The sequence below is a fragment of the Heterocephalus glaber genome, unplaced genomic scaffold, assembly GCF_053883595.1.
Source record: "Heterocephalus glaber isolate CG9 unplaced genomic scaffold, H.glaber_assembly_v1.0 deba00001429, whole genome shotgun sequence".
Taxonomy (NCBI): domain Eukaryota; kingdom Metazoa; phylum Chordata; class Mammalia; order Rodentia; family Bathyergidae; genus Heterocephalus; species Heterocephalus glaber.
The window spans coordinates 34817365-34844878 of NW_028258294.1; the positions used below are offsets into that span (position 1 = coordinate 34817365).

The 27514-nt window shown below is 47.7% G+C and overlaps 4 protein-coding genes across 13 annotated transcripts; 2 read left to right on the forward strand and 2 right to left on the reverse strand.

Annotated features, from left to right (window-relative positions):
* Cenatac (centrosomal AT-AC splicing factor) lies at positions 1-11795 on the forward strand. Of its 3 annotated transcripts, none has more exons than XM_087212501.1 (11): positions 14-232; positions 341-504; positions 865-963; positions 8177-8243; positions 8318-8380; positions 8665-8729; positions 8814-8955; positions 10215-10245; positions 11228-11317; positions 11390-11522; positions 11611-11795. In XM_087212501.1, exons 1-11 carry the CDS (start codon positions 65-67, stop codon positions 11669-11671), a joined length of 1083 nt encoding a protein of 360 aa, XP_087068627.1. In that variant the 5' UTR covers positions 14-64; the 3' UTR covers positions 11672-11795. The 3 variants fall into 3 exon arrangements, with proteins under 3 accessions (XP_004856801.1, XP_087068627.1, XP_004856800.1); XM_004856743.3 differs by having other exon boundaries at positions 17-232; positions 8850-8955; XM_004856744.3 differs by lacking the exons at positions 11228-11317; positions 11390-11522; positions 11611-11795 and having other exon boundaries at positions 1-232; positions 8850-8955; positions 9950-10260.
* Positions 11761-15094, reverse strand: Rps25 (ribosomal protein S25). Its single transcript, XM_004856742.4, has 5 exons — positions 14766-15094; positions 14437-14532; positions 13720-13903; positions 11902-12003; positions 11761-11812 (listed from the first exon to the last, which is right to left on the reverse strand). Exons 1-4 carry the CDS (start codon positions 14766-14768, stop codon positions 11909-11911), a joined length of 378 nt encoding a protein of 125 aa, XP_004856799.1. The 5' UTR covers positions 14769-15094; the 3' UTR covers positions 11761-11812; positions 11902-11908.
* On the forward strand, positions 15062-20098 carry Trappc4 (trafficking protein particle complex subunit 4). Of its 2 annotated transcripts, none has more exons than XM_087212502.1 (5): positions 15062-15403; positions 15560-15734; positions 17096-17199; positions 18287-18413; positions 19924-20098. In XM_087212502.1, exons 1-5 carry the CDS (start codon positions 15229-15231, stop codon positions 19970-19972), a joined length of 630 nt encoding a protein of 209 aa, XP_087068628.1. In that variant the 5' UTR covers positions 15062-15228; the 3' UTR covers positions 19973-20098. The 2 variants fall into 2 exon arrangements, with proteins under 2 accessions (XP_087068628.1, XP_004856803.1); XM_004856746.3 differs by lacking the exon at positions 19924-20098 and adding an exon at positions 18755-19204 and having other exon boundaries at positions 15069-15403.
* On the reverse strand, positions 20058-26626 carry Slc37a4 (solute carrier family 37 member 4). 7 transcript variants are annotated; one of them, XM_021237677.2, is made up of 10 exons: positions 26550-26626; positions 24882-25219; positions 23890-24122; positions 23264-23507; positions 22653-22811; positions 22329-22414; positions 21639-21752; positions 21363-21428; positions 20864-21002; positions 20381-20747 (listed from the first exon to the last, which is right to left on the reverse strand). In XM_021237677.2, the coding sequence occupies exons 2-10, from the start codon at positions 25027-25029 to the stop codon at positions 20581-20583; spliced, it is 1356 nt and encodes a 451-aa protein (XP_021093336.1). In that variant the 5' UTR covers positions 25030-25219; positions 26550-26626; the 3' UTR covers positions 20381-20580. The 7 variants fall into 7 exon arrangements, with proteins under 7 accessions (XP_004856805.1, XP_087068623.1, XP_087068624.1 ...); XM_004856748.4 differs by lacking the exon at positions 21363-21428 and having other exon boundaries at positions 20058-20747; XM_087212497.1 differs by lacking the exon at positions 21363-21428 and having other exon boundaries at positions 20058-20775.
* Positions 26627-27514: the final 888 nt, after the last annotated feature.

Sequence of the window (27514 nt, forward strand, 5' to 3'; positions counted from 1 at the left end):
ACTAGAAACCTCAGGAGCCGCTGGATTCGCCCCGCCCCCGAGGTCAAGGGTCAGGGGTCAGCGGATGGCGAAAGATCTGCTACAAGTGGTGGAGATCCGAGTTCCTGGCCCTATGGCGTCGCCGCAGCGCTGTCCTCTGTGCCGCCAGACCTTCTTCTGTGGTCGCGGGCACGTCTACAGCCGCAAACACCAGCGGCAGCTGAGGGGGGCTTTGGAGCGGTTTCTGCCCCAAGTACGGACGCGGAGCTGGGGTGGCCGGGGATGCGGTGCAGTGTCCTGAGGCCCCGAGGCACTGTGATTTTGGCCCGAACCCCTGGAGCCTATCCGACCTCTCCCGCAGGTGGAGGCCGCCCGCAAGGCCGTCCGCGCTACTCAGGTGGAGCGTTATGTACCTGAGCACGAGAGGTGCTGCTGGTGCCTCTGCTGCGGCTGTGAAGTGCGGAAACACCTGAGCCACGGCAACCTGACGGTACTGCACGGGGCGCTGCTGGAGCATCTGGCCAGGTGACAGCCCCCCACCCCCGCCCTGGCACAGATGCAAATCTGTGTAGGAGGAAGGATTGGGGTAGCTTTATGATTTGATCAGGGTATGTGGATTGCAGGGATTGCTAACCTTAGGGGTAGGGGACTTGTGGCTCCCGTGGTCCCAGTGTTGTGGGCGTTCTAGCTGGGAAATCTAGCTCGCTCACCGCCCATCAACTCACTTCCTTTTTGCAAGAAGGGACACGAGATCTTCAAGAGATTGGTAGTAGTATTCCTCTATCTGCCTCGCCCAAGTTAGGAATCCAGATATCGTTCTACATCACTCCCTAATGCTTATGTACCTGAGTACTGCTTTTTAGTCTCCATCCTCTCCTTTCTCAGCCCAGAGCACAAGAAAGCGACCAACAGATTCTGGTGGGAGAACAAGGCTGAGGTCCAGATGAAAGAGAAGTTTCTGATCTCCCCCCAGGACTATGCACGGTAAGTCACTGGTTATGAAAGTGAATTCTCTGGATCTTTATCAGATACCAGGATTTTGTTTTTTGGTTTTGGTACTGAGGCTTGAACCCAGGGCCTTTGCACTGAGTTGCATCCCCACCATTATTATTATTATATTATCATTATTACTATTATTTGAGACAGGGTCTTGCTATGTAGTTCACGCTGGCCTTGAACTCACTATGTAGCACAACCTGGTCTTCAACTTGTGGCAGTCCTCCTGCCTCAGCCTCCCACAGGTCTAGGATTACAGCCATATGCCACCACATCTGGCCAAGAACTTCTTTCTTTAATTTTTTAGACAGGGTCTCACTTTGTAGTTCAGGCTGGCCTTGAACTCACTATGTAGCTCAGGCTGGTCTCAAACTTGCAGTGAGCCTCCTGCCTCAGCCTCCTGAGTGCTGGAATCACAGGCGTGTGCCACTATGCCTGGTGAGAACTTCTTTAATTGGGAAGTTGATCAGGGACTTCGTAAGTGTCTACAGTCTTCATAGCCTTTATTATTCTAGACATTATATTGAACATACGTGCATGCCCACACAGATACACAAATGTGATAGGCTTGGTGTTGCACATCTATAGTCCTAGCTCCTGGGAGAGGCTGAGGTAAGAGGATTGCTTCAGCCCAGGAGTTCAATGCTAGCCTAAACAGTGAGGCACCCCATCCCAACAAAAGAAAAAATATATATATATATGTAATAGAGTTAAGGTTTATAAGTGGGAGGTGGGAGCAACTAGAGAACAGTTATAATAAAAGTTGACTGCAATCAATTACTTAAAGAATAAAGTCCTTTAGGAATAGAAGAGGCTATTTGTGGTGCTTATTGGTCAGCTTGCCCACTGCTGGGACCAAAAGGCTATCAACCACAATGTTTTTGTTTTTGTTTTTTTTGGTACCAGGGATCAAACTCAGGACCTTGCGCTTGACCCACAGTGTTTTTTATTGGTACATTGTAGATATAAATAATAACATTTATCATAGGGAAATTGTACCTGTACATGATTACATCTTTTTTTATTTTTTATTTTTTGTTGGTACTGGGGATCAAACTCAGGACCTTGAGCTTGCAAGGCAGGTGGTGGAACCACTGAGCTAAATCCCCGCCCCAATTATATCTTGATTCTTTTTTTCTTTTTTTTCTTTTTTTTTGGTACCAGGGATCGAACTCGGGTCCTTGGGCTTGCGCAGCAGGCGGCAAAACCACTGAGCTAAATCCCCAGCCCTTGATTCTTTTTTTTTTCCATTCCCCTCCCCTTCCTGTCTGCCCTTCTTCCCCTCCTTATTTACAAAAGCTTTGTTTCCATTTTTTCCTTCTTTTTTTTGTCCCTTCCTTCCTTTCCCCCTCCCCCCTTTTTGTGCCCCTCTTCATTTGAACATTTTCTTCCCATTTCACAATATCTATCATCCATTCTGGTTCTTATTTACACTTTTGGTTTCTCACACCAGAGAAACAATGTGATATCTAAACATGTGTGTCTAATTTATTTCACTTAAGAATATGTTCTCAAAGTGATCCATTTAATAAGAAATGTCTCAAGCTTATTCTTCTCTATGTCAGAATAGTACTCCATTGTATTAAAAATGCACATCTTCTTTATACATCCATCGGTTGATGGGCATTTAGGCTCTTTCCAAAGATTTAGCTATTACTGTGATGCTATAAACATGGGTGTGCAGGGCTGGGGATTTAGCTCAGTGGTTCCGCCGCCTGCCTCGAAAGCGCAAGGTCCCGAGTTTGATTCCTGGTACCAAACAAAACAAAACAAAAACATGGTTGTGCATATATTACTGTAGTATGATGCTTTTATTTCAGGAAGATACCAAGAAGGGGAATAGCTGGGTCAAATGAAACCTCTAGTCCTAGTATTTCTCTTTTTTGGTACCGGGAATTGAACTCAGGACCTTGCGTTTGCACAGCAGGCACTGGAACCACTGTGCTAAATCCCCAGCCCCTAGTTCTAGTTTTTTGAAGAATCTCCACACTGATTTCCACAGTGATTGCACCAGTCTACACTCCCACCAACAGTGGAGAAAGATTCCTTTTCCCCCACAACCCCTCCAGCATTTGTTATTGGTTGATTTCTCAACAGTCATTCTTTCTGGAGTGAGATGGAATCTCAGCATTGTTTTAATTTGCATCTCAAGAATGATCAGTGATATTGAACATTTTTTCGTATATTTGCTGTTTCTACCTCTTTATCTGAAAAGTGTGTATTCATTTCAGATGCCCATTTTTGAATTGAGTCTTTAAATGTGGGGGTCTGATTTTTTTGAGTTCTTTATTCTACACTGACTTTTTTTTTTTTGGTGCTGGGGATCAAACTCGGGACCTTGGACTTGGGAGGCAGGCGCCAGAACCACTGAGCTAAATCCCCAGCCCGAGTTCTTTATTCTAGATGTGAGTCCTTTGTCTGAGGAATAGCTGGCAAAAAGTTTTTCCCAGTCTGTGGGTTGTCTCCACTCTGTTGGTTTCTTTTGCTGTGCAAAAGCTTTTTGATAAGATGAGATCACAGTTTTTGAGTTTGTGATATTTCCTGTGCAATCGGGGTCTTGTTCACAAAGTCTTTGCTGACACCAATGTCTTCAAGAGTTCTACATATTCTCTCTTCCAGCAGATTGAGTGTTTCTGTTTTAAAATTTACATCTTTGATTCATTTTGAGTTAGTGCATGGTGAAAGGATATGGGTCTAGTTTTAATCTTAGGCAAGTGGAAAGCCCGTTTTTCTAGCACCATTTATTAAAGAGGCTTTCTTACAATGGAGGTGTTTGGCTCCTTTGTCAAAGATGAGGTGGCTGAGTATGTCTGGAGTTGTTCCTGCATCTTCCAATCTCTTTCATTGATCCTCTGGTCTGTTTTTTTGCCAGTACTATGCTGTTTTTATTACAGTAGCTTTGTAGTATAATGTCAAGTCAGGAATTATGATGCCCTCTGCCTTCCCTTTGTTACCCAGAATTGCCTTTACTATTCTAGGTCTCTTCTGGTTCCAAATTAATTTTAGGATTGTTTTCTCTTAATTATATGAGATATGCTTTTTTTGTGTGTGTACTGGGGATCGAACTCGGGACCTTTCACTTGCGAGGCAGGTGCCGGAACCACTGAGCTAAATCCCCAGTCCTAAGATATGCTATTATTTTGATCGGGATTGCATTAAATATGTGTAAGAATTTTGGAAGCAGGGCTATTTTCACTACATTGGTTCTTCCTACCCAAGAACAAGGAATATCTTTCTATTTTCTGATATCCTCTTTGATCTCTTTTTTCAAAGTACTGTAGTTTTCCATGTAAAGGCCTTTTACTTCCTTCATTAGGTTGATTCCTAGGTATTTCATTTTTTTGGCTACTACTGTGTAAGTTATCACCCATAACTTAAATGGGGAATGGTTTTTTTGGCTCATGGTTTCAGAGGATCCAGTACAAAGTTAGCAGGCTCCATGGCAGAAGGGAATGGCAGAGCAAAGCTGGTTAGTTCACAGTGGCTAGGAAGCAGAGCAGGGGACATTGCTGGAGAGGAAGGGGACAGGAACCAGATCCAGACCCCAAGATCATGACTCTGTGACCCACCTAGTCACATCTAGAAGTTTGCTTTACTAAACCTCTAATTGGCTCTCAAGCCAATCAAGTTGACAGCTAAGGTTTACTGTCACCTGGTGTGCCCACTTAGAGTAGTTCTGGACTTTGTTTTACTACCTCGTGGAGGGCCCTGAGAAACTGATGTGCAGGCAGCTGGTCAGTACAGGAAGAGTGTGGGCCCTGAACTGTTTCAGGAAGGGAAGACAGTTTGTTATGCTACTTTCGTTTTGTTTTGGTTCTTGGCAGTACTGGGGATTGAACCCAGGGCCTTCTCACAAAACTACATCCCTTACATTCCTAGTCCCTCATCCCAGCCCTTTTTGTGGAGACAGGGTCTCCCTGAGTCACTAAGTTACCAAGACTACGCTCATGGGCTGGAGATTTAGCTCAGTGGTTCCGGCACCTGCTGCACAAGCGCAAGGTCCCAAGTTCGATCCCTGATACCAAAAAAAAAAAAGACTAGACTGACTTGTGATTCTCCTGCATCAGCATCCCAGGGATTACAAATGTGTACCACAACACCTAGCACTGTGCCACTTTTAATTGGGACTATACTGAGATTATGGAGTGTGGAACCTAAGGGGATGTCTGAGACAACAAGCTGCCTGAATTCTATTATCTTGCCTTCAGATCTGTGGTTCAGACCTGGAGAAGTAGGAAACTGAGAACAAAAAGCACTTACTCCTCAGCCTGACCCAGACCCACATCTTCTTTGTTCTCCTCTCACCCCTGGATTGAACCCAAGGGTGCTCTACCACTGTCCTACCTACTGGCCCTTTTATTTTTTGAGACAAGTTCTTGCTAAATTGCCCAGGCTGGCCTCAAACTTTCAAATGCTTTTTGGATGAGTGAATTAAAGACAGGTGAGTAGAGAGTTTAATAATAGAGAATTATGAGGATGGACTTTTGAACTTATATGGAGTGATTTCCAGGATATTTTTAAGTGAAAAAAGCAGGATATAAAAGAACATGTAAAAGAAAGATGGTTCATGCCTGTAATCCCAGCTGCTACTTGGAAGGCTGATGCAGGAAGATCACAAGATCTAAGCCAGTTTGGGCAACTTAGACAGAGTCTGGCTTATGTAGGTCAGACTGGCCTTGAACTTACTGTATACCCAGGCCGGCTTCAATCTCATAGCAATCCTCCTTTCTTAGCCTCCCAAGCATGCACCACTGTGTCCAGCAAGAGACCCTGTCTTTTGTTTTGTTTTGTTTGGTACTGGGGATAGAACTTGGGACCTCGCACTTGGGAGGCAGGCGCTGGAAGCACTGAGCTAAATCCCTGGCCCAAAAAAGAGAATTTTTTAAGGGCTAGTGATTTGAGTCAGCACATAAGCCCTAGATTCAGTCGTCAGTACCACAAAAAAATAATAAAAAATAAAATATAGCTCAATGCTTGAGTGCTTACCTTAGCTTGGGTTCAATCTCCAACTTAATTATCCAAACGAAAAAAATCCTAATAAAATTATCCACATTTTTATAAAAAAAAAATATCCAAAGAGCAACTTTTAGATTTAGGCAGTTATACTTACATAAACAGTGAAGAGAAGAGTAGGCCCTTGTCCCACACACTAAAAAGGGCCACATTAAAACAAGGATCATGTGAGGCAGTGTGAGTTGGGGGACGTTCTGTTGCGAGGCAGGCAAATCTAGACTGTGGATGAGCAGTTTTTTGTTCTAAGTAAGTTAGTTTGGGTCAGCACTGGGGATACTAAGTACATATTCTACCAAAGCTAAGAGGGTTTTTTTTTCTTCACAGTACTGGAGACTGAATCCAGGGCCTCTGCTCTGAGCTACATTCCCATCCCTTTTTAAATTGTTTAAATTTTGAGACAGGGTCTTGCTAAATTGCCTAATCTGGACTCAAAGTGTGATTCTCTTGCCTCAGCCTCCCAGGGTGCTGGGATTACAGGTGTGAGCCACCATACCTGGCTGCTACATGGTTTATATTCAGCTCTAATATGAAAGGATTGATTCTGAAAGCCCCATCCTTCCTGAGAGGGAGATGGGAAGGGCCATGGGAGGGGGCCTGGCCATGACATCTTCAGGCCTCCGGTCCTCTTGGGGACTGGATCGTACAGGGCCTTCGGCAAGACTCTGGTGAGCACTGGTTCAAGCTGTTGCCTGTGTGGATTAGTGCATTGCTGCCAGGGCACTGTTGACGGTGATACTGGTGTCATTCTGGAAACTTTCATCTATTGTTGGCCCAAACTGCAAATCTGTTGATGATTTTGGGAGACAGGTGGTGGCACCACTGAGCTAAATCCCTGGCCTTCTATTGATTTTGGGAACCAGGATTTTCACTAAGGCAGAAGGAAGACAAAGGGAAGGAGCAGGGGATTTGAATAGGAAGATATTGGTACGAATTCTAGTGGTCGCCTGTGACACAGGAACAGCACAAGTCTTGATGCTGTGTGCCCTCCTAACGTGAGGTAATGGGAGTGTCCTTGGTGTGGTATTCCTACCAGAGATGCTTAACCTGAGTGTCATTACAAGCAGACTGAGGAGTTTAGGATACTGTATGAGATCTGGCCTGGTTTTGTCAAAAGATTCAAAGTAATAGAGGAAAGCAGGGTTGTTCTAGACTGAGGGAAGACTTAAAAAAAGACCTAACAGACAAGTTCCATATGTGACCTTCCATAGGCCTTGGAGTTGAGTGGTTTTTTTGTTTTTTAATTGAGACAGGGTCTCATTATGTAGTTTGAGCTGCCCTTGAACTATGTAGCCTAGGCTGGACTCAAACTTGAGGAGATCCTCCTGACTCAGCCTCCCAGATTCTGGAATTATAGGTGTGTGCCACTATGCTGGCCATGAGGGGTTGAGGGGATTAAAGAAGGAATTAAAGCATATTTTTGAGACAAGGGAAATTTGAGTATCAACTGTATTTTTGTACTTAATAGCTAGGCATGGGACAATGTGAACATCAACAAAGAATCATTTTCGTATATGAGGTATCATGGTTCAGTAGAATGTTCCCATACTCCAGAGCATTCTGAAATATCTGGGGTGAAATGTCATGTCTAAATCTTTTTTTCACAGTACTGGGGATTAAACCCAGGGCTTGCACACTGAGGTACATCCCCAGCCCTTTTTCATTTGGTTTTGGTTTGAGACAGTCTGTGTATTTCAGGCTGGCCTCAAACTCATGGCAGTCCTCCTGCCTCAGCCTCCTGAGTGCTGGGATCACAGGTGTGTGCCACCAAACCCGCTTGTTTTTGTTTTGAGACAGGGCAAGTCATTAAGTTGCCCAGGCTGGGCTTCCACTTGTGATCTTCCTACCTCTGTCTTCCAGAATGCTGGGATTTGATATGCACCATTAAACACAGCTAAATCTTTATTTTTACTTTGGCAAAATGGAGGGGTATGTGTATAAAAGAGAAATGGAGTCAGTATGGCAAAATGTCAAAAGTGCTAACGGCAAGGGCTGGGGATGTAGCTCACTGGCAGCACTTAGTGTGGACTTGGGATGGAGGCAGCTACTTCAGATGTTAACATTGAATCTTTGTGAGAGACAGAGGTTTTATACTCTTTTGTGAGTTTGAAAATTCTCTAAAATTATTTCACAACTGCCAGGGGCTAAGGTTTTAGGCTGATTTTGTGTATGTATGTGTGTCCTTTCGTAGATTCAAGAAGTCCATGGTGAAAAGTTTGGATTCCTATGAGGAAAAAGAGGATGAGGTGATCAAAGAGGTGAGTTAAAGGAGAGGCCTGTGATGCCCCCGCCTCCATGGGGCCGAGCCTTCTAAGCAGCCCGTCTCCCACAGATGGCAGCTCAGATCCGTGAGGTGGAGCAGAGCCGGCAGGAGGTGGTCCGATCTGTCTTAGAGGTTGGTTTCCCTCGGAGGATCCAGAGCAGTATCCACATGCACTGATCCCTGGTTTTCCCAGCTCCAGCATTTCAACCACCAACTCTTCTAAGAACTCAAGGAACTCCATTCATTCCTCAGCCACATGGCTTGAGTTTCTGACCTATCTACGTGGCCAGGGCTGGGAGGGAGCACAAAGGATGGTCAGCACTGCCATATGCCACTGGGGTGTGTAGTGTGGGGGCATGGCCTAGGGAGGCTTTGGAGTACCTTAGACACATTTATTTTTCCTGAATCAAACTCAGCCTCAGACAAAGCCAGATCCAGAAGAGGGCTCTTCAGCACCTGGAAGCTGGAAAGGGACAAACAGGTAAGGCTGTCAGGGAATCTCTAGACTTTGGCGTCCTTTTGGCTGGAAAATAGAAACAGCTACTCTGCCAACCTCATGGTCAAGGACCTCATCTGCCAGCCTGGCTTGTTTGTTTTTCAGCCAAGTAGCCTCCAGTTCACAGGACCCTTCATTCCTGGACCTGCCACCGGCTCCAGAACTTGACTGGATGGAGCCCAGACAACCTCTGACATTCATTGGCCACCAGGTACAATGGAACAAGCAGGCCAGAAGAGGGCCTGTAGCCCCTGGGGTCCCAGAACAGTCCTCTCCCATGTCCTGCCCGTTCTGACCATTCCTCCTGTGCCCTCCACAGGCTTTTCCATTTTGCTGCACTGCTCCCCTTTCTTTATTCATACCTGCATTGCCACTATTGCCACTCAGGACTGCTAACCCCTAGGCCTATTCCAGCTTGATACCAGACTTCAGTATCCCACAGGCACTGGAAACTGAACCCAACTCATCCTGTATTTCCAGTTGCTATAGATGCAGATCCTTATCCCCTCTGATTTCTCTGTCAGTGAGTTTATCTATTGATTTTGATAATGGGAATTATACCCAGGGCCTTCACACGGAGCTATACCCTCAGCCCTTTTTTTTTTTTTCGGTACCGGGGAACAAACTTGGGTCCTCGTGCACTGAAACCACTGAGCTAAATCCCCAGCCCCCTCAGCCTTTTTTAAAATTGAGGGGTTTTTTGGGGGATGCTGGGAATCAAATTCAGGGCCTCACACTTTCGAGGCAGGTCCTGTGCCACGGAGCCACATCCCTGTCTCCCTTAAAATTTGAAAACACGATCTCAGGAAGACACTAAAATGTCCAGGCTGGGTTCAAACATGTGATTGACCTGCCTCAGCCTCCCGTAGATTACAGGTGTGTACCACCACACCCCGCTGAGATTGCCTATTGGTTTTAACTTGCATCTCAATTCAGCCTTGGGACAATTTCTGCTCCCCTGCCATCTTGCCCCAGAAGCCTGCATCATCTACAGGCTCACATGAGGTACCCCAAAGCATTGACTTCCAAGGCTGTCTCCCCACACAATGCTGCCTTTCCTCCCCCCTCTCCTCTCCCGCCTTGAGCTCTCGCCTCAAATGTCACGTTTTCACCACTGGTTTACAAGGTCATCCCTATTGTAAAGGGATGTAGTAGCACATACAGTTTCAACTGTTATGTGTAATACATGCTTATCTCTTCCCCAGCTAAGTGTGTGCAGCCAGGGCAGGGCTCTGTTCCTGTCAAACAGCAGGCACTATTTGGACATATCCATCATTAAGACCGTGAGCCTCCTGATCCTGAGGCCAGGACTGTTTCAGTGATTTATTGCACTGTTGAGATTCAGCACCATCAAGAGTACAGAATTGGCACAGTTGTATCCACCTCCTTTAAAGTCTGCTTTGTCACTCTCTCTTAAGTATCCTTATCATCTCTCAGCTTATCTAGGATTTTTTCCCATTTCCACTACAGGATATACCCGGAGTTGGTAACATCCACTCAGGTAAGGTACTAAACAATGTTTTTAAAGCTGTAAGAAATAATTTGTGAAAAAAAATAATTTGTGATTTGGCATAAAGCTACCATTACCACCCAGCTTTTCCACTATTTACCCAAAAGAACCCATCTAAAAGAATTGTACACAAGCCTCAAACTGGCAAGTCCAGATGTTCATCAGCAGGTTAAGATTAACTGGATAATACCCAACAATGAAGAGAAATTCTGACAACACAGATGAATCTCGACATATTTAGGATGGAGCTAAACCTCACCCTAAAAATATACCATTTATAGATAAAACAAAAATACAAATTAAAGCTACATTAGTGGTTTCCTGGGACAGAAAGGGCTATGTATTTTTATTTTGGTGCTGGGAATCAAATCCAGGGCTTCATGCATCACTGAGCCACCTTCCCAGCCTCAGGAGAAATTTTAATGGACTGCAAGAATGCTTGTGTAATACACAGGGGCTTTGATTGTGGCTATTTCCAGTGGGTGTGGTGGTGCATGCCTGTAATCCCTAATCTCAGCATTTAGCAGGCTGAGGTAGGATTGGTCAAATTCAAGGCCAACCATAGAGAGACCCTGTCTAAAAACACCCCTACCCCAAGTTTCTGACATGAGTCACTATGTAGTCCAGGCCGGCCTCAATCTTTCAGTCCTACTGCCTTACTCTCCCAAATGCTACAGTTATTACAGGCACACACTGCCGTGCCTGGGTTTTATTTTTTAATGTTTCTAGTTCTCTGCTGGGTGAGGTAAGAAAAAGGCCAGGGAGAGTGGCACATGTCTATAATCCCATCTACTCAGGAAGCTGAGGCAGAATACAAACTCAAGGCTATCTTGATCAACTTAAAACCCTGTCTTGAGATAAAAAATTTTAAGCTCTTTAGCGCAGTTCTAGGAAATGGTAGAGTGCCCCTGTGTTCAAAGCCCCCAGTATTAAAAAACATCTTTTAATTTTTGCCTAACGGGTCTTCTTCCAGGTGCCACACCTCCTTGGATGATTCAGGATGAGGAATACAGCTCTGGGAACCAACAAATAGGCCCTTCCTATGAAGAATTTCTTAAAGAAAGTGAGTAGCCTGATTTAAAAAGGCAGAAAGTTCTTCAGCTCTTCACAATCAAGTCTTTCCTTGTCATTGCAGAGGAGAAACAAAAACTGAAGAAACTACCCCCAGACCGAGTCGGAGCCAACTTTGATCATAGCTCTAGCACCGCTGCAGGCTGGCTGCCTTCTTTTGGCAGAGTCTGGAACAATGGGCGCCGATGGCAGTCCAGGTATGGCTCCCGTGCCAGGACTCCAACCCACCATTTCTCCTTAGAGAGGTCTTACCCTTCATCTTGTTGACCCTTAATTTCCTTTCAGGCATCAATTTAAAACTGAAGCTGCAGCAAGGACCAAACAGTCTCGTAAAGAGAAGAGCTGATCATTCCCAGATGTTCTTCCACAACCAACCACTACCCACCGGTATTTCTTCCACTGAGCCCTTTGTTTGGAAACAGACATAGCTATTCATTTGATTTAATAATAAAATTTTATTTTTTCCCAAATGTACAGCTGGTTAAACCTGTTAAAAAAAGAAAAGAGAATCAGAACCGTAATTTTGTAAAAGGACAAACGATATACCCTACACCTGAGCCCCTGGTTCTTGCTCACCTGTTCATCATGGTTCTTCACCAGCAGCAGGGGCATCTCCACCCTTGGTGTTTCTGGTATAAATAACTTGAGCTCTGTGCTTTGAAACCAGCTTGATAAGTCCTAGCAAGACAGGATATAAAGTTTTTATATAATAGCATGAGATACTCACTAGGTACCAGAAACTAAAGTTTGCTAACCCTTCCCAAAATAGAATCACTTAATTTCAGACAGAGATAGGTAAACCTACAGTTTGACTTTTTTGTTTTTGTTTTTTTGGTACCAGGGATCGAAACTTGGGACCTTGTGCTTTTGAGGCAGGCGCTGGAACCACTGAGCTAAATCCCCGCCCCCTTGATGACTTTTTAGCCTTAACACTGAATTACATCCCCAGCCTTTTAAAAATTTTCAGACAAGGTCTTGCTAACCTCACTAAGTTGCCTGGACTGGACTCAAACTTTTCAATTCTCCTGTCTCAGCTTTCCAGAGTGCTAGAATTATAGGCATGCACCAGAATGCCCAGGTAATGATCATCTTTATTCAACCTTTAAATCAGGAACCTATTACCCACTCTTGGGATTTACTGTCAGGTGTAGCTCAGTGGTAGAGCCCTTGTCTAGCCATGTGAGGGCCTAGGTTTGATCCCCAGCACCACAAAAAGGGGTGGAGGTTAACACCATTCACTTCAGTGGACTCACCACTCCATTTTTTTTTTAACCACTCCATTTTTAAGCTTAACAGTTTGTAATAGCTATCTTGGAAACAGCCCAAATGCCCATCAACCAACAAATGGATAAAAATGGATAAAGTTTTGTTTTTCGTTTGTTTTTTTTTTACAATGCAGTACGACTCTGCCATAAAGGATGAGCTTCAGATATGAATGGACCTTGAGGCCATACACATGTTTAAATACATTTTTTCTCTGGTGTGAGAAACCAAAAGTGGAAATAAGGAGTGAAATGTATAACAGATATTGGGAAAAGGGAAGAAAATGTTCAAATGGGAAGGGAAACAAGGTAGGTGAAAGGAATGGGCAAGAAAAAAAGGAAAAAAATGGAAATAAAGCTTTGTCTATAGGGAGGGGAGGGGTGAGAAAAGAGGTGGATGTATCAGATACAGGTGGAAATTCCCTACAATGAGTATTATCATTATGTATGCCCAAAATGTACCAATATTTTGCCCTAAAAAATGTTTTTCAGGGCCAGGGATTTAGCTGAGTGGCACCACGCCTGCCTCGAAAGCTCAAGGTCCTGAGTTCGATCCCCTGCACCAGGGGGAGAAAAAAATTTTTTTCCAGCTTAATGCATCAGTTAAACAAATCAAAAAACTCCAAATGGTGGTGTACTCAAGAGGCTGGGGCAGGAGTGCCATAAGTTCGATGCCAACCTGAGCTACACAGCAAGATCCTGTCTGGAAGAAAAACAAAAACAACTTATACTGACTTCCCACAGTAGCCTCAACTGCATTTTCCAGATGCAGCACATACTTTTTATTTTTTGCTCTTATCTTTTTCTCTTATTCTGCCCAGGTTCGCTCTGCAGAGCTGGTTCCTCCCATAGCCCTTCACCCCTCACTTTTCAAATAAACTTAAAAATTTTAAAAACTCCACACTGTAACAACCACACATCTTAAAAATAACTGATACACAAGTACAAATTCTCTATGATGGATGCAATCATTATGTCAAGTGTACTGATAAAATATAAATAATTGTTTCTTCTGTAATTCTACACACAAAAGATTCCAGTGGTTTTTCCAATAAAAGCACTTAGGATGCATCTCATGGTCAAGACAACTGAACCCCTAACCCCTGAAAACACATCATTCCAACACACTCACCTTTACTAAGAAGCTCCTGAAGGGCTGCCCTGGCCAGTGACCCACGTATCTTCAGTCTCTCAGAGACCACAGCTGGCGTTATAAGTTTATAGTTGGGAACTTCCTTGCAGAGTTTGTCGTAAGTAGCTTTATCAAACAATACCAGGTTGTTGAGCTTGTCCCGAACTTTGCCTTTGGACCACTTCTGCTCAGGAAGACAAAAAAAGGGGGAGGAATCAGTAATCCAGAGCACCCTTTCCCTCTCATGCAGCATGTGTTTAGAAACCACTGCTGTTGTTACTATCAAAGATAAGTTATAGGTTGCCAAAACAAACGTCACATCCCTGGGGGCTCTGGAACATGGGCTGAGACCCACAATATCTGTTAGAATAACCTGTAGAGTCATCAAAGCAAATGCTTTTATACACTTATTTTCATGACCTTTTAAGTAAGGTGTACCACCCAATCCTACAAATGGGAAAAAGTGACAGAACCATAAACTCCAATAGTATGTGTTTAAATTTTAATGGGTCTAATAAACTCCAGTACTATAGAGTCTCGCTACACTGTCCTTGAGCTCTCCGGGATCCTCCTCCTGCCCCAGCCTCCTGAGTGCTGGGATTACAGGCGTGCGCCACGACATCCGGCTAAGGTCTAGATTCTAGAACAACCAGTCGCCACACCACTCACTCATCTCTAGCGCAGCGCGGGGAGCTCCCCAAGGGAGCGCTCACCTACCTTCTTTTTGGCCTTGCCCCCAGATTTGTTCACTGGGTCTTTGTCTTTCTTGGCTGACTTTCCGGCGTCTTTCTTCTTCTTGTCGTCCTTGGGCGGCTGCGGGAGCAGAGCAGGAATGCAAGCAGGTCATAACGAGGCTCCACGCTCCCTGACCGCCCCACCTCACAGCGTCACCCGGGCTCCACTGGAGCACATGGGGACGACACCCCGCAGCCACGCTGAGGCCCACCCGGCGTCCCCCGGAGCCGGGCCGTGCAGCGTCGCCTCCCCTGCGCCGTAGGACAGCCTGACTCTCCGAATTCCACCGGCTTCATACCCTCGAGGCCTACCATCACGAAGCTCGGAGAGCGGCGGAGACCACAACACTCCCGTCAAGATGTCGGACAAAAAGGAAGTGCTGCTCACCAGCAGAGCCAAAACCCTTCGTCCGCAGTAAGAACTTCCGGGGCGAGGGGCGGAGCCACGCGGCGGAAGTTCGGCGGCGAGGTCCTGGCTTTCTCGCTAGATGCGAGGTGGAAAAGTGGACCCACTTCTCAAACCGCTGCCCCCTAGGTTATTGGATTTTGTTGCTAGCTATGAAGTAGTCACGTAGTGCTCTTCTATCACAGACATGGAAAACAATTTACCATATCCCAGTGACTACGTAACTTGAGTGCCCTGGCGGTAGCCCCGAATGCGCAAGCGCAGGGAGGAGAAAGCGAGGGTGGGAGACCGGACGATCTTTTGACAGCGGTTCCGGGGCGGGGACCTCGGAAAGAGCCCGGATCGAGTGCGGGCCCCGCAGCGACAGCGATGGCAATTTTTAGTGTGTATGTGGTGAACAAAGCTGGCGGCCTGATTTATCAGCACGACAGCTACGCGCCGCGGGCTGAGGCTGAGAAAACTTTCAGTTACCCGCTGGATCTGCTGCTCAAGCTGCACGACGAGCGTGTGCTGGTTGCCTTTGGCCAGCGCGACGGCATCCGGGGTGGGCTAGGCTCGGGGGCGGGGGAGCCCGTGCTTCGGAAGTGGGCTAAGGTGAAGGTGCCTGGGTGGGGGCGGTCGAGGGTGGCGCCGGGCCCCTTGTTCCCTCGGCTCAGTCTTGGGGCTCGAGCCTCGCTGACCCTTGGCCTCGCCTCTGCAGTGGGCCATGCAGTGCTGGCCATCAATGGCGTAGACGTGAACGGCAAGTACACGGCCGAAGGGAAAGAGGTGCTGGAGTATCTGAGTAATCCTGCTAATTACCCTGTGTCCATTCGCTTCGGCCGGCCCCGCCTCACCTCCAATGAGAAGCTCATGCTGGCCTCCATGTTTCACTCGTAAGTGCCCCTCTTCCCACTGCATATTGGCCTGGTGAAATAAAAATCACTTCATTTCTCTGGTTCTTTCTGTAGATTCAAAGGTTTGCCTTTTCTTTATGTAGCAATATGGATAAAAACGGGCTTATCGCCGGGTATTTAACTCTGGCACCGTCCTTACCTCGCAAGCCCAAGGTCCTGAGTTCGATCCCCGGTACCAAAAAAAGGGGGGGGAGGGGGCTTATGACAGTACTTTACAAAATTGAAAGTACTGTAAAAATACAGGATGGCATTATTTGATGGTACTGAACCATGCTGATGGGTCTAGGCTGGCCGGATTAGTGTGGTTCTGTGGGCACTTGTGAAAAGAAAAACAACTCGTCCACTGTGCCCAGACTTTAGGTAATACTGACAGTGCTGATCTTGCCTAAGTTAGTTTCTCCTTTCTGGGCCTGTTTCTTCATCTTTAAAATAAAGCAATTGTTAGGGGCCGGGGATTTAGCTCAGTACTTCGGCGCCTGCCTCGCAAGTGCAAGGTCTTGAGTTCGATCCCCGGTACCAAAAAAATAAAAGCAATTGCTGAGGGGTGGGGAGGATGGGGTGTGACTTTCAAAGATGAAAATGTTCTAAAACATTAGAAAATACCCTAAAATTTGGGGTGACGACTGCACAAGTTCTCAATATATTGAAAACATTGGATTGTACACTTTAGTATATGTGCTGCTGAAGCAAGCACTGGATTGTACACTTTAAATGGGTGACTTTGGTATGTAAATTGCATCAGTAAAGCATTTTAGAATAAATAACTCCATACAATGTAAAAAATAAAATAAGGCAATGGAACTAAATGACCTTCCAAAAAATCTTTTTCTCCTCTCAGCTGTGGTATGAGATGTGCTGGCACAGGCTTAGCTTTGAGCTAAGCAAGCATGCATATGTCTCCCAGAATGTTCATTTTACCAGTTTTTGGTGTAAAATGTTTTGTAGTAAAATATGTACAGAAATCAAATGAATTTAAAAGAAATGTTGACACTGCTGCCAGGCAGTTCACACTCTCTCCCCTTACTGTACTGGTCTGTAAAGTGGACTCCTCACCTGGGTGTAGTGGCGCCTGCCTGTGATCCCAGCACTTTAGAAGACTGAAGCAGGATGATGGTTAGTTCAAGCCCAGCCTGGACCATTTTAGTGAGTTAGTGAGACCCTGTCCCAGAATGGATGAATAAAAAATGGGCTGGGGATGTAGCAAACGCCCAGGGTTCAATCTCCAGTACTACAAAAATAAAGTGAACTCAGCACATAGAATGACTTCAGTGGAAAAGGTTGAGAAGCACTTCCTTACAGCATTGGGGCACTGTCCCAGCTTTACCTCCTTTACCTTATAGGCTCTTTGCCATTGGCTCTCAGCTGTCCCCTGAACAGGGCAGCTCAGGCATTGAGATGCTGGAGACAGACACATTCAAACTGCACTGCTTCCAGACGCTGACAGGTATGCCTCCGGATGGGCCATGGGGATAAATGGGGCAGGCTGGGCCAAGGACTGACTACAGACAACTTTGGAGAGCAAGAATGGGGTAGTAGGGCTGGGGGTTTAGCTCAGTGGTTCTGCCACCTGCCTTACAAGTGCAAGGTTCTGAGTTCCATCCCCGGTACCAAAAAAACAAAAAGAATGGGGTAGTGTCAAGTTTTCCTGGAAGTTGTATAGACACATCTACTGTTTGCTTTGAGAAGCCAAAGCCAATATTTAATCTGAAGCTCATTTTATCCACATCAGCCAACATGTTCAGACCTAGTCATCCTGGGTTCAGATAAAATGCAATGATAATGTTGTGCACATATTCCAAAATGAAATTTTAAAAAGCAAATGAAGGGCCGGGGATTTAGCTCAGTGGTTCTGCCGCCTGCCTCGCAAGTGTGAGGTCCCGAGTTTGATCCCCGGTACCAAAAAAAAAAAAAAAATCCCAATGAAAATGCCTTTTAGGGCTGGGGATTTAGCTCAGTGGCACCATGCCTGCCTTGCAAGCACAAGGTCCTGAGTCTGATCCCCGTACCAAAAAAAAGAGAAAGAAAATAGCTTTTGAGTAATTCCAGTACGTGGGAGGCTGAGGCAGGAGAATGACTGCAAGTTTGAGGCCAGCCTGAGGTACATACTGGGCTCAAGGCCAGCTTGAACTACATAGCAAGATTCTCTCAGAAAAATAACAAAAAAAGAAAGTGAAAATGGCCTCTGGATTATGTTATTGCAGCTCTCTTTTTTTTTTTAAGCTCTCCTTTGATGTAGATAATTGAAAACTGCCTGAGTTTGTTCTCTGCTTGCACTTTCTGCTGAGATTGCAAGACTGGGAGTAAGTGACAGAACTCAAAGCCTGGTCTCTTAGTCACCTGGGTGAAATAAGTCACTTCATTTCTCTGGTCCCTTCTGTAGATTTGAAGTTTGCCTTTCTTCTTTATGTACCAATATGGATGAAAATGGGCTTATGACAGTACTTCACAAAATTGAAAGTACTGTAAAAATACAGATTGGCATTATTTAATAGCACTGTACCTTTGGTAATCAATTTTTGGCCCCTTTTCAGGGATCAAATTTGTGGTGCTGGCAGATCCTAGGCAAGCTGGAATTGATTCTCTTCTCCGAAAAATTTATGAGATTTACTCAGATTTTGCCCTCAAGAATCCATTCTACTCTCTGGAAATGCCCATCAGGTAGGTCGCCCTGTTCTCCAGATATGGCTCAAAAGCCTTGCACTCTCCCCAAAGTCACTTGAACTATAGCAGAATATTACTTTCAATAAAACAACAGTGACCAGCCCTTTATTTATTCAGAGAATTTACAAAGACTTTTCTTGGAGTTTACGTCCTCCAAGTGGTGTTTACACTGACTCTGTCTATATCCAAAATGGGGGAGAGATTCAACGCCTGCTGTGCAAGCGCCAAGACCCAAGTTCTATCCCCAGTACCAAAAAAAAAAAAAAAAAAAAGAAAGTGGGGAGAGAGCCTTAGGGCTCACAATTTTTCCTTATTTGTGTCTCCTTGGTCTGGCCTAGGTGTGAGCTGTTTGACCAGAACCTGAAGCTAGCTCTGGAAGTAGCAGAAAAGGCCGGGACTTTTGGACCAGGATCATAGCCTAAACTTGCTTTGGGTTTCCAAATTCAGAGAAGTCTTATAGCAGGGGTTCCGCTGTTTCAACTCCCAACAGGGCACCCAGCAGCTTTGCTAGTGTACTTGATTTTTTTTTTTTTTTTGGTGCCGGGGATCCAACTTGGGTCCTTGCAATTGCGCAGCAGGCGGCAAAACCACTGAGCTAAATCCCCGGTCCTGCTATTGTACTTGAAAACGGAGAAGGCCTAGCTTGATGACACATGTTGATCCCTGAGCCTTAACGCCATGTTCTCTTCCCTTCTGTATATATCATGGTCCTTCCCAACTCTGTACAGATTTATTTATGGTGGAGATAGGGCCATAAGTGCTGTAATAAACATTCTTTTGATCCAGTATTTCCTGTGATAACTGATGGTTTTGAGGAAAGGCATAGGAGGGAGAGACAAATGGTATGGGAATTCAGAGAAGCTGGCAGAAAACAAAGCAAGTATGTTCACTGAGTAAGTGAATGTAATACTTGAATCAGGTGTCCTGGATGTCATCCCAGATCTGCTTTCCTGGGTTGAGGTAGCAGTGGCGATGGAGAAGGAACATTTGCCCAGCACTTAGAGCTAGGCTTTCTTGCTTTATCTCACTTCATCTTCACCTACCCGCAGGGGGTACATTCCCTTACAGGAGTTAACAAGTACAAACTGCCTCACAGTCTCCAGGCTAGTTACCAAAAGCCTGAATTACAGTACTACCATCAAAGTGCTGTGGTATTACCTCCAGCCAAGTTATTTAACCCTCCTGCATTCAAATAGCTTTGTCTCTGTAAAATGATCATTGCAGTACAATATTCAGCTGAAGACAGGGGAGGCATAGGGCTGGGATATAGTTCTGCAGTGCCTGGCCTGTCTGGCAGGCACAAGGTACTGGGTTCAATTCCCAGTACTGAAAAAAAAAGAAAAGGGCTGGGGATGTAGCTCAGTGCAAAGGTCCTGGGTTCAGTCCCCAATACACACACAAAAAAAGGGAGGCATGAGCTTAAAGGCTCCATCTCCACTTCGCATTCCAGAGAAAAGTCCAGCTGTTGACAAGATAATTTCTTTCTTTTTTTTTTCTTTGGTACCAGAAATCAAACTCAGGGCCTCAAGCTTGCCAGGCAGGCACTGTGCCACTGAACTACATCCCCGGCCGACAAGATAATTTCTCAAGGAAAGCTGTCCCTGGCTTATTTTACCCCTTTTGAAAGAATGAGTCACTGACTGTATTTTATATCAAATCTAGTTTTAATCTTCTATAACGAGTCATCTTGCCCTCCCAACTGTACTTATGGTGTTGCTGAGAGTGGTGGCCTCCTCTCTTCCCCTGAAGACTCAGGTATTAGCAAAAGCTGTTGCCCTCTCCTGAGAGGCCTCAGGGCACAGCGGAAGTCATAAGTCATTGGTGCCCTGCAGTTGCAGGGACAGCCTTAGCTCAGGTGGGGATGGTTAAGTTGGGGTAGGGCAAGGCTAAGGAGAGACAGAAAGGTAAGGGGACATCCACATCCAGTTTCCTGTTCATTTGAAAGCAGGAAATAACGAATGGAGTCCAAGAACAAAGGTTGTCTTTTAAATAGAGCGTGGGATGGGGAGCTGAGACCTCATTAGCCACTGATAACTTCCAGTGTCACCTGGGCGAAGGACAAGGTGCAGAGATGGAACATGAAAGGCTCAGTGTTAGCCCAGGCAGCCTCCCTTTTAGTGTAGGGTAGGCCACAGGTGAGAGGGTGCTCCAGAGCCAGCACTCTTCACTCAGCCTTCTTGGGCACTTGGCCCATCTTGGTGCGGATGTTTCGAAGCAGGAAGAAAGCAGCTGTACTGACTGCACAGATCACTTCTGCCACCCAGAAGGCTGTGCTCCAACTGTAGTGCTTGGCGATGGTGCTGAAGGGCAGCCCGGCCAGAAAGCCACCCACTGTCAGGGAGGAGGGAAGAGCCTGAGACTGTGTGAGGAGAAAGCAGGTGGGGTGGCTCCTTCCCCTAGCAAGGCAGAGAAGGAGCAAGGCAAATACTCTTGAAAGTATCACTTACCATTGGCCATTAGTCCTACAATGGCATGAGAGGTGCCACACAAGTTGGAAGGGGCACTCTCGTTGGCTATGACTCCAAACAAGGCAATAGGACCATAAGAAGAGAAGCCAAAGACAGCGCCCAGCACCAGGATCCAGATCTGCAAGGGCAGGGCAGGGTGGCATTCCGAGTCAGAAACTCTACTCCCTCCCTGCCTGTCCCTGCCAGAAGAAAGATAAGCGCTTAGCCCCCAGGAACAAATAGTAAGAAAGAGACGGTAAGTGACCCTCCTCACCCCACTCCCCACTCCAACTGACAGTACAGAGCCAGAATGGCGGGGTGGATGGGCCCTGAGCCAGCCCAAGAGACAAGGCGGGCAGGGAGGAGAGCTACAGGAGCCATCCCTCTGACTCGGATGCTGTTTGAGAATTTACACCAGCTGGACTGCTAAGGGGCAAAGCAGAGGGCAATGACAAAGATGTGAAAGACCAGGGAGAATCCAGAGATATCTTCAAGGCACCTCATGTTCCGTAAAGCCTGTGAGCTCAGCGAGAGGGTGGAGAGCCAGAGTCCAGAAACCAACTTCCTAGAGGATCAGAGAGAAGAGAAGAAAAGCAGACCAGAGTGGAGAAGAGGAACCAAAATACAGAGAAGAGCTGAAGTGCAAACAGAACTGAAAATGGAAAGCAGATGCAGAGAAAGGACTGGCCCAGGCAGAAGCAGGAAGATGGCGACAGTCAACGGCTCTGGCTTTCTCTTCTTATACTCTGCTATGGCCCAGGCTCTCCATATTTACCTTGGGGGAGTCACTGGTCACCGTTATCCGGAAGAGGTACATGGATGCTGTCATGCCAGCCATCATGAACAGCAGCAGGCCATGGCGTGGGTTTCCATAGACAGACAGCCCCGCCTGTGGATACAGGCCTAGCGATGTCAGGCACCCACTCTGGACTCTGACACAGCAGGGCCTCTGCTGACAGGTCTTTGGCAATCCCATCATAGTTCTTGGCTCCAGGCAGCTCTGGGAGGCCCTGGGAGCTACTCACGTCCTGAGGCCAAATTCCACACCCTCCACCTCAGCACAGCCCTGGGACACGTGCTAGGGAGGTGTACCCAGTATACCACCACCCCGTTTTTCTAGGGCAGCGGAGAAGCTGACAGCTAGGCTGAGAGAAATCCTCCCTGACCTCTGTTAAAAAAACACACTCAGCCAGGGATTTAGCTCAGTGATTATGCTGCTTGCCTTGCAAGCACAAGGACCCAAGTTCGATCCCCCGTACCAAAAAGAAAACAACAAAAAAAACACTCTCTCCAACAGCCTTAATCTCCATACTCTAGGGAAGATAATAGTCTGGAATCATTCCCACCTCACCCAACCTAAACCTCCACATGCCACCAACCCATGTCCCAGCACTTCCTTACTCTGTCTGCCTCAGCCACACTGGGAAGACCCAAAGGGACTCTCCTTCCTCTCCTGCCCACTCACCTTTGCCATGGCCCGGTCCGACAAGTAGCCAGCTGCGATACTGCCCACAAGACCCCCAACCTCCAGGGCACTCATGTAGGAGCTACCTGCAGTAGGGAGTTGTGGTGGGGAAAGGGAAGAGTAGGGTAGAAGGTTGTTACATATTAGGGTTGTCCCACAACTGCTTGAAGCCCGTGGAGTTCCAGGGACCCCAAGGGTAACCAGCCATAACTGCCTGACTAGTGCCCAACCTCAGGGAAAGAATAAACAGGAAAAGGGAACAGGGGTCTGGATTTCTCATCCCCTGCCTTGATTCCTGCTTTTATGCCATGGTATTCATCTTACCCACAAGGGCAGACTGCCCTCTCTCCTGGATAAGGAAGAACTGGCCCCAATCTGTACAGCAAGTCTTTACTCCAAACACCACAAGGTAGCCTGTAGAGAGCACCCACAGATAGGGGGACAGCAGCAGCTCCTGTAGGGTACTCTCTTCCTTCAAGGAACCTGGAGGTGAGAAGAGACCAGGCCTCAGGCTCTGCTCCTGCCACCCTCCCCCCGCCCCCCTCATTAACCAGCCACAGGGGCAGAGTCCCTGGGCATAGCCAGGTCCAGTTGAGAGGCATCCCCTTACTTCCAAACCCCACTGCAAGTCTCAATAAATGAAAGAGAAACTGAGAACTAGGGCAGATGGAGGAAGGTACTCAAACCACTGAGGATGTACTCTAGCACACAAAAGTCTGCTGTTGCAGGGAAGGACAGGACATAGCATGAGCCACAACACCTGTTGGCTCTGTCTCGAGATGGAATTTTATTTATTCCCCATGCAACTTCCATGGCCACCCCTTCCTTATATCCACTGGTTAGCATAGGACAAGGCGTAAGTCTAGTCCTCAACAACATCCCGACAAAATCAATGAGGAACAGTCCCCTGGTGGTTGGTTTGGCTGAAAACTCACCCTTCTTGCCCTTGGACGGGGTAGGGTCCAGGTTGTGCAGTCCAACATCAGCAGGTTCATTGTGGATGAGGAGGAGACAGAGGAAGGAGACAGCCACACACAGTGCCCCAGACAGGGCCAGCGTGCTGCGCCAGCTGTAGCTCTGGGCAAGGATGGTGGCCAGGATTGGGCCCAGCCCTCCAGCCAGGTTCATGCTGGTTGACAGGATGGCCCACCAGGTGCCAAATTGAGATGGCTCAAACCACTGTGAGGCAGAGGGGGACAGAGTGGGTGCCAGGCCTCAGGCCCATGTTGAGTGTTGGGCTCATGTTGGGGAGATCCAGAAGCTCACATTACAGGGATGAGGGAGAGGGTAGGGACAATTCCTTCATCTGACACCTGATCCCACCACTCCTGTCTCCTAAAATATCTTGACAAGCAATAGGAGCTGGCTGGGAACTCCTGAGGAACCTGCTGGGGAAAGGGGGTAAGAAAGGGTGCTCCCACATTCTCATTAGGTATCCTCTATGCCAGTGGGGGAAAACCTATAATGTGTGCCTCAGCAGGCTATTTGTATCACTGAAAGCTCTAAAAGCTTCCCCATCACTGCTCTATGCCAATCCAGCAGGCTTGTTGGAAGCACTCACCTTCCGAAGGATCTTCCCACAAGGGGGCCAGCCCAGCCCCTGTGCCAGGCCATTAAGGAACCAAAGAGCAGCAAAGACAGGTACTGTGGAGCTCCAGGAAAAGACTACATTGACCAGGCCAACCAGAAGCAGCCCGGAGGAGAAGAGCCAACGAGCACTCATCTGGTCAGACAGCACCCCGCTCACAAACTTGCTGATGGCATAGGCTGCCGACTGGCTGCTGGTGATGAGTCCTGCAGTGGAGGGGAGCAGGGAGCAGGACACCTGGGGGGTTAGGGGCAGGGCAAAGGCACAGGAAGGGTGGAGGAAGCCATGGGGTCAGGTGTGTAGAGGTGGCCGGGAGGGTATGACAAGTTCCTTTCCTGAGGAACAGGAAGGAGCCTGCGCTGCATTTGGTGACACGGCCTCTGCCAACACTCTTGCCTGCTCTGCCAGCACCACTGGCCCTAGATCAACTCCAGATTTCTCCACCCCCGGAGAGTTCTAGCTGCAGCTACTGGGGACAAGAAGGAACCAGCTCCCCTCTATGGGAGCTGCATATACCCGAGCTCCCACCGCACCCTCGATGCCAGTCCGAGGCATTGGGCAGTTCTGTAACCCTACCTCTGAACATGGGGTGAAAGGTTCAGGATTGGATGGAGATCTTGTTCCTCCTGGAGGGTAGCATGCCAGGCCACATGAAATCGCTAACTCCCCAGCACTCCCCCTGCAGCCTCAGCATGCATCCACACAGTGAAAAAACCTTGCCCAGAAGCCCCCAAAACAGCATGAACAGTGCTTGTGTGGTCACAGGTGAATCAGGGGCATATCCACACCAGACAAGCACCCTCCTCAGTCCTTTACCCACACCCACGGGCACACAGTAACTGGCCCAGCCCCACTGTGCAGACCCTCCATGCACACTGCATGCCTGTGCACACCACACTGCCAGACTCAGTGTGCCCTGTGAGTTTTGTGTCCCAGGGCCCACCACCCTGCCCTTCAGGGCTCACCCAAATCATCCTTGTCCAAAGGGATCTCTTCCACCAATGCTGGCATGACAAAAGAGAAGGTCTTTCGGTTGAAGTAGTACAGACTGTAGCCCCCAAACATGGCTGAGAAGATCACAGTGCGATAATAGCTGTAGCCTTGGCCCGCCATGGTAGAAAAGAGTAGGTCCTGCCAGGCAGGATACACAGCTTCTGACCAAGCTCCTGCTTTCGGCTCTCTCAGTACCCAGATCTGCTGAGCTGTTTTCTGCTCCCTCCTCCACTCAGCCTCCTAGTGTCCCTTTATAGCTGCCTTCTGGACAATTATTAAGCCTGGGACTGCTCCTAGGGAACCCAGTGTCCTGAGAGAGACAAGAAAACAGATTATTGACAGCCAAACTGCAGGGTTATGGGGGGGCTCCCAGAAAGAGGCAGGCCAGCCTGTTCAGCACCCCATGTCCCCACGATTTTCTGCCTTCCCCTCCTTTTCCATGTCTGCCTGCCATGGAAACCAGCTGTGATTAAAAGCTCAATTTAATTACTTTTATCTGCAAGACCCCAGGGGAGACGGGTGGGATGAGCAGAGCTGCCCTCTCTATCCAGCCCTGTTGCCTCTGTCACCAACCTTCTCATTCACTCAGGGAAGGGTTAGGAGGGCTTCCTGGTTTCCAGGCACTGCAGTAAGCACTAGAGCCATTTCTACACAGTCTCTCCCTCCTTCAGTCAGACAACATCCCAACAAGCACATCTCCAAGCCTTCTAGAGCTGACCTCACCCAATGCTTAGCACATAACAGGGCTGATATGGGAGTGCCCCCTTATCCTTGAGGGCACATTCCTGCCCTCCCAAGGATAGTAACATACACACACACACACACACACATATACACATATATAATTTTTTCTTATACATACCTATAGTAAAGTTTACAAATTAAGCACAGTAAGAGACTAACAACAATTATAACAATATACTTCCAATTTATGAACTGTTTATTTCTGGAATTTTCCATTTCATATTTTATCACTTCAGTTGACCTCGGTAACTTACACCAAAACGTGTAAGAGAGGACTCCTGTAGTTGCAGAATGAGAAGCAGGGAGAACCCCCACCCCGTTCGCCCCAGTGTCACGCGGAAAGCTCCGCGTGGGGCGGAGGCCTTGATGGGGTCCCTCAGGGCAGCCTCTGGGACCCCATTCCTGGCGAGACGTCAGAGCGGGATTCCTCTGGCTGGGTCTGCAGGGGAGTGCGGGAGAGGCCGAGCGCCCCGGTTTCCTAGGCCCGCAACGCCGCTAGCCTTTCCGCTCGGTCGAGCGGCAACTGGAGCAGAAGGCGCGGGTGGGCGGGCGCACGTAGGCGCTTAAGGCCTGGCAGGGGAGCCCGCGGCGAGGACGCAGAGGGCACCTGGCCAGCGCGTGTCCTCAGGACACCCACGACATCCGATTCCGGGGTGGGATGGCCCGGGCTCAGCGCCGGAGAGGAGCGGAGACCGCAGGGCTGAGCGAGTTAAAGGGGGGCGTCAGCACCTCGGCGGTCCCCAGGCCCAGGAACTGCACCCACCTCGGAACAGGCAGCTGCAGAAACAGCCCCGGGTTCTACCGGAAGTTAGGCTTCGCCAACATTGTAGCCCCAACACCTGAGACACCTCAGTCCCGCCCTCCACTGTCGTCCCTCCCCCGCCCACTCCCCCTACCTGGTCAGAGGCGGGAGCCGGACTGAATGGGGCGGGGCCAGGTCGGTGGCGCTGCGCAGGCGCTAAGGGTAGGGGCGGGGCCTCCGCCTGGACCTTCCCAGGACCCCGAGCCAGTCCTCCTCCAGGGGTGTGGCTTAGTCTTGTAGGTCGCGCTGCTCCTAGCCAGAGGGCAGCGCCCCCTGGGGGCTGGGTAACATATCCACTTTTTTTTTTTTTGGTGCTGGAGTTCCAACTCAGGACCTTGCGCTTGCGAGGCAGGCTCGGTGCCACTGAGCAAAATCCCCGGCCCAGATCCACTTCTTTTTTTTGATACAGGATCTTGTTATGTAGTTCAGGTTGGGCTTGAACTCGCTATGTAGCCCAGGGTGGCCTCAAATTTGCAGAGATCCTCCTGCTTCGGCCTGGGATTAGGAACGTGTTCCACCATGGGTGGCTGGTCCAGTTCTTAACCCATTGCATTCTACAAACCAATTTCTACTGAGTACCTCCCACTACGAAACACAGGGAACAAATACTACAGTAATAATCATTGTTTCCAAGTTGCTCACAGTCTGGGAAAAGTCTTAGAGGAGCACCATATTTCCTGTACAAAATTAATGCAGTTCTCAGAACAGTTTGAAATGTTAACCTGTAGTCAGACTGTTCAGGCAGCAGTAAATAGCCACAGTGTTTAAAGAACAAGGCCCTAAATAAACCTCAAATGTGAATCATGAGCCCCTTAACGTTGTTTTTGCTGTTGTTGTTTTTCTCTATACTGGGGATGGAACCCAGAGGCGCTCTACCACTGAGCTGCATCCCCAGCCCTATTTTTTATTTTGAGACAGAGTCTTGTTAAGTTGCCCAGGCTGGCCTGGAATTTGCAATCCTCCTATCTCAGCCTCCTGAATAGCTTGGTTTGCAAGCATAAGCCACCGTATCTGACTTTTACACCCATTTCAATCTGTAAGCCCAAGTTTCTGTTTTTA